Source organism: Watersipora subatra, chromosome 1 (assembly GCF_963576615.1).
Source record: "Watersipora subatra chromosome 1, tzWatSuba1.1, whole genome shotgun sequence".
NCBI classification, from domain to species: domain Eukaryota; kingdom Metazoa; phylum Bryozoa; class Gymnolaemata; order Cheilostomatida; family Watersiporidae; genus Watersipora; species Watersipora subatra.
In genome coordinates this window covers 78,764,488-78,770,565 of record NC_088708.1, presented here as the reverse complement: position 1 = coordinate 78,770,565, position 6,078 = coordinate 78,764,488, and the positions used below count along the sequence as shown (strand labels likewise).

At 39.5% G+C, this 6,078-nt stretch overlaps 1 protein-coding gene across 1 annotated transcript in view; it reads right to left on the bottom strand.

The window, feature by feature from the left end:
• Window positions 1–95: 95 nt before the first annotated feature.
• Window positions 96–6,078, bottom strand: part of LOC137386077 (zinc finger E-box-binding homeobox protein zag-1-like) — a 40,571-nt gene continuing 34,588 nt past the window's right edge. The window contains exons 9-13 of the mRNA XM_068072752.1: window positions 3,877–4,162; window positions 3,351–3,573; window positions 2,837–2,952; window positions 1,921–2,071; window positions 96–1,215 (exon numbers count right to left, since the gene is read on the bottom strand). Of these exons, the coding sequence (XP_067928853.1) occupies window positions 977–1,215; window positions 1,921–2,071; window positions 2,837–2,952; window positions 3,351–3,573; window positions 3,877–4,162 (1,015 nt within the window). The 3' untranslated portion in view covers window positions 96–976. The remainder of the gene's footprint in view (window positions 1,216–1,920; window positions 2,072–2,836; window positions 2,953–3,350; window positions 3,574–3,876; window positions 4,163–6,078) is intronic.

Genomic DNA, 6,078 nt, shown 5'->3' with positions numbered 1-6,078 from the left:
GCATCTCTCTTAACAACAATGCATATATTTGGAGTGCCCACCATTTCCTCGTCTATAATTGATTCTAATTATGAAATGGCATTCTAGACAGCTGATTTTGTTTAGTAAAACATTTATTATCAGGAAACCCTTGCTAGCGGTCTCAAAAATAATAACAACATATTCATGGCATGCAAGAGCAAACATGAGACAAGGTTTACACCAGTTGCCAGCCAAGAATTTATACTACAATATATATAACAACACCATCATGGCTAGTGTACATAAGTCAATGGTGATTTGGTGTACATAAGGACAACAATGCGATTGTCTAGCAAATCTTTGGAAGAACAATTTGTTGTCATTTTGATTGCGCCTTCGATCAAAGCACCACTAAATCAGTGAATAAAATCATAACTCATAGTATTGCACAGAATAAAAAGATTATAACAGAATATAAAAAGATACAGATGTATTCATATAGGCAAGTTTATAATAATTGCTATTTTACATTCTACGATAGAGAACTGTATTTGGTTTAGAGCTGACTAGAAACTTCACATCTCAATAATACTAGTAATAATGATACTAGTAATAATGATACTAGTAATAATAACACTAGTGACAACATTAGTTACAATGAAGGAATATATAAGAGCGCGCGGGTCACACACACTCACCACTCATCTCTAGCTACGAACAGACAGCACTCACAGATAAATACTATGTACAGTTGCAATGGAAGACGTGATTTTGCACTCTACTGCTAACAAATAATACTCATGCTGGCAATCTTGAAAAAAAAGTTAAAAAAAATAAACCGCCCTAAAGTAATACTATGTACAGATAGTTTTTTCAATTTTCATGCTTTACAGTAAAAAATACAGGATTTGATTATGCATGGAATGGCTTTGTACGCCATAAAGATCATAAAAGGTATTATGCAGTTGAGTGTTTTGGTGAACGACAATGAGATCTAGACAGTGCGCAGTGAGATCTAGACGCTCAGTGGCAGTGTTAGTCTAGCGCTTTTGTCATCGTCTATTAGGCCTTCCATTTTGCAACACTTGTTCCTATGGTTACGGTGCTGACTGTATGAGCCGGAATGACTAAACTTTTTACCACACCTCTCACATTGAAATGGCTTCTCTCCCGTGTGGAGTCGTCTATGCTCGGCGAGGTGGTGCTTGTGTTTGAAGGCTTTGCCACAGACATCACAGGGAAAAGGTCGCTCACCTGCATAACAAACAAGGATAAGTTCTTTAGAGATGCTCTGCTACACATTTCATGAAAATTATAAGAAAATTTAGAGGGACTCGTCAGATGCTCTAGTTCCACTCAGTGGTTTCTAGAAACCATCAAATATAATGTACCTAGATCAGCGTATGTATCCTTCTTCAAACATGTTAGCATAGAGCTTTTACAGAGTTTTCATCTCTGCAAGAATGTCATTCATCTCTCTTTACACTTATAATAAAATGGCAGGTTTGGCAAGTGGAGTGAGCTAATCACCAAGAGAATTCCCAAATTCGGACCATCGTTATTGTCAGGTGATTCAAGATTCACAAAGTAATGACTCAGGTATTGCACTGCGTGCAATCTTCATCGAGCTCACCGACTCAATGGACAGTTTGTTCTAGTTCTAGCCCCGAAAATATTTACTAGGATGTTTAGATACAAACAACACGCGTAACAATTGCGCAATCATATGGCCTACAGGTGTTCATGCTATGCTATTGTTATTTGGAACACATGAATAGCATCTTGTATCAATGATCTTTCGCGTCGCTCGCTCGAGATGCTGAATTTGTAAGTGTACTGGACAGGTGACCAGTTCTTTCTAAACAGCTTAGCTAGAAAGTAATGAAAATCTCTAGGTAGCCAACCCTTGCTAAAAAGGTAGGCTGGTTCTATGTATGTGAGAGGCACACCGGCACTTACCGCTGTGTTCATAGCGATGTCTGGCTAAGGAGCTCTGCTTGTTGAACACTTTTTCACATTTGCCGCAGGGAAACTGTCCGCTCTCATCGGAGCTGTTAGATGTCGTAGCTTTTAGCTTCTTATGTTGTGGCGGTGATGAGGAGTGGTTAAACTAAAAATAGGAGACTCATGAAAGGCATGCTGGTCGGGTGTCAAAAAGCTTACATTAATCAGGCTACATGAGTGAGTGTGGCAAGGTAGTTGCGTAATATCAATTTTCAACATAATATACACGCATGTACACACAAGGATTTCATAAGGTACTTTAACTATTCGCATATGCGATGAGATGATTTCAGGCAACCTCTACGACCACTCTGTATGCCTTCATCAAATAGGACACACTTCTTTAACTCACATGTAACATGTACACGCCACTGCGCCAATGGAAAGATCGCCTTGAATGCTTTTGTTTTTGAGAAACTCTCTTATCCAAAAGTATTCTCAAGTGTTTGTGGCTCATCTTATCATGATTAGCTGCAGTCATAAAGTTTTGGTGTTTCGATTGTCAGGTAACGCGACTTTTCAGGGAAACACAATGCATCGGCGCAAAGGTAAAACATACGCTCAAGTGTAAGCTAGATCGGCGACACCAGACTCAAACTATGACAAATATCTCAAAAAAACATCAGTTTTAAATCATATCAAGGTGTCAAACTCTTCTACATTTTATCAAGCTGCTGCCCGCTGCCAGCCTCTACAAGCTATCTAGGTTTCTTACATAGACACAAAGAGGAGAGATGCAATCAAACAGATGGTTGAATTAGATATACGTAGATGCTAGGAGAGGGCAGATGAGGTCCCCACCTGAGATGTACCCTGCTGCCCAATTAGTTGAGAGATAACAAGACCCAGCTAACAATGAGCAGGTATTTACCTTATGCCAGGGAGAGCCCAAGTAGTTTAGTTGTGTTGGCAGTTCACTGAAGTCTCCCTCTGGTGAAACTCGTTTTAGGCTATTTCGTTTTGCTTCCTGTTTTATCGGCATCAAACCTGCAAGACAGTCGGCGTAGACATAAAATTTTATAATTTTTTCAGAGTAAGTTATTTATTTGCTAATCTAGGGATAGTGTAACAACTGCATTCACGACAACACTTGGGCTCCAGATGGTTGCAGCTCAGTGCGGCTCAGTGTGAGATTATGTAAGACCACTGATAAGTTGAGGTGTGAGAGGAGAGATAGGAGGAAAGTATTTGTCTTATTGTGGTTCTTACACCTGATAGCCAAAATATTAGAGAGGATCTGAATCAGACTTTACCACTGCTATCACCATGCGGTGGCAGCAACCGGGTGCTGAGCAACTATATGTGTTCAGCTCATCGGTGGCAGGTTTTCTAAGGTGCCTGTGACATATAATTTCAAACTATACAATTTCCGAGTGGCGACGTACCTTGACTTAGCATAAACTCTGTGACACTCATCTGTCTTGGGCTATTACTCGATACTGAAGATTGGCTGGAAGGAGAACTTTCTCGTGATGAGCTTCTGGTGCTCAGATCAAGTGGGTTCTGTTGAGAGACGGGTATGGCTGGGAATACTGGAGGCCCTGCTATTGGTAGCGGAGGAGCCCCACCGGAGTGAAGTAGTGCATTTTGGTTTTTTGACAGTAGCATCTAAAATTCACACAAGCAAGAGTTATAGTATGGAACACTGTGCTTCATGTCAAAGAATACCAAGTAACAAACTCTCTCTCTGTGTTATTCATCAATTTAAGAAGTAGACCAGCTAGAAGGTCAGCCTTAAACAAAGCAGGCAATGTTTTTCATAAATATAATTAATTTAGGCTATATGCAATATGAGCTTGACATAAATCAAGCAGTGAATGCGGGAGTCTCTGACATACTTAATAAAGCATTACCCAGTCTACCAGCTTCAACCATATTCGTATTTATAAAAGTAACGGGTAGCAAAAGTACCTGATAGTAAAAGAGATTGAAGATGAACGCCTGCTGCGTGCTGCAGTTAGCTGGAATTGGTGGCAGCGGTGAAGAGCCTAAAGCTGATGAGAGTTGACGTTGTTGAGCGTATAATTGCTTCATGTGCTCCATAGCTGCCGTTTGCGCTGCCGTTTGTTGGTGAGCTAGTTGTATATATTTAAGTCTCTCTTGTTGCTGGATCCATGCTTCTAGTAACTTAGGTTCTGGTGTTGTCATACCTGTTCCGACCATTTTCTCTTGTGGCTGGCTCTTAACAGACAAACTCCTGCAAATATTGAGTTTTGTTTAGATTGTCAATCAGGTAGTTATCTTTCTTCGGCCTCTCGCTACGTGTTGCTAATCGTTAGGTCTATCGGCGTCTGAGTAAACCATCGACCACACAAACCACTTTTATACTGTTGGCTTTTTGTATTGTCATGTGATAGGGCTAGGTGCATAGAATACATAGACTGAGTGCATTTATTTGACTGAGAAATGGGCAGTCGAGCGTGTAACCATAGACTTCATGTGATTTGCTAAATGTAATCTTTGGACCATAGGTCTCAAGGAAACTCCCAATGACTGATATTTGTTTGTTAGTTCCATCAGACAAACACTGCATCAACGAACATTTATCAGAATTTGTAATTAATCACAACACGGGTTGACAAATGAATAAAAGTTAACAAAGAGATCGGACGTGAAACGGAACCTAAATAATACGGAACACACGGCCACCCTCTTGATTTATGCCGTGAAGTCTTGGCTAAACTTTCCTCCACTCAAAGATATTACTCATTGGCACAGATAGTCAAAATTGGTCTAACTCTTCCTTTCCTTATTGTACTCTGACCGAGGTGTTTGCATGTCAACACAGTTCGGTCCAAAAAAGATAAAGATTTGCTTATATTTTGGCACATATCTTTTATGGTACGCAACGTTATGGAAAACTTGAGCCCGATAAATATTGTTTACGGTGTGCTTTTAAACCAAAGGCTATCTTTCCTGTCACCAGTGATATTTTATTGTAATACAAACTATTTATTCTAATCAGGTATGATGATGCATCAAGACCCGCAGCTGTGACTAGATAATAGTGATAGTGGTTTGGAACATGATAAGAAACAATATCTATATAAACAATATTTATTTTGCTTAAAGACATGCGCAATGGATTTCATTTTTAAATGGAATGCTCTAAATAGTAACCAGTTTTGAACAATTCACCAGTGCTGGCCATGAAACAGTTAGGTAGGCATAGGTACCTATACGCGTAGGTTATAATAGCTTTTCTCATAGCCACATAAAAACAGTTGGTAGGTTGTCATGTAATTACTGTCTCAAAGATGGGTATCACATTCTTCACATTTGGTAATCTAATTGTTGATTCACTTGTGCAATACAGAAGTTACTTGCGACCTTGTCAGATTGTCTTGACCTAGAGCAGCTCTTCCTGGACGTACAGAGTCACATGGAAATACTGCCAAAAGTGAACTTGTATGACTTTAGTTCACAACTTTCTATTTAAGCATAAATAAAACTAACTTAGACCATATCAGAACAAAAACATAGCTATATATATTAAGAAGTTGTTTTTGCGTAAAACCAAATGCCCTGAGAGACAAGACGTTAGCGCTGAGATAGAAGAAGATATATTATCACTAGTTTCGCTTGTTTATTTTTAGGTTCCAAACAACTCGAGGCTTGGCACAGAGCACCTTTATGTCACTGCACTAATCACTGGTAATCACTGATACTCGTGAGCTGATTCAAAAATTGTTGACTCCCGGACATATTTGTAAGGAGTTCAAATTATCACTAACTTTTTGGGTTCACTCTCGATTGCATCATAACCCGGAATTGCTGACCTCTGTGACCTCTCCAACTCTTGTATCTTATTTACTCAAGATCCTTGATACATAACGCAGTAATTGTTTGCTACCAGTCTAATAATCCACTTCTTTTATCTTTATTGGACGTATGGCGGTATAAGCTATTGACTACCAGCTATATCTATTGAGTTTTGCGGGCTGGTGCTACGACCACCCCTAATGACATATTTTGGTCATTGTTACAAATTTCACAAGTCCCTGTTTACAATATTGAGGTGTGCAACTGGATAGCCCGTGTCAACATGAACTTTTCTATCGCTGAATAACGCAGGACGTGTTGGAGTAGTTGAAAACACGAATGAACGCTTGT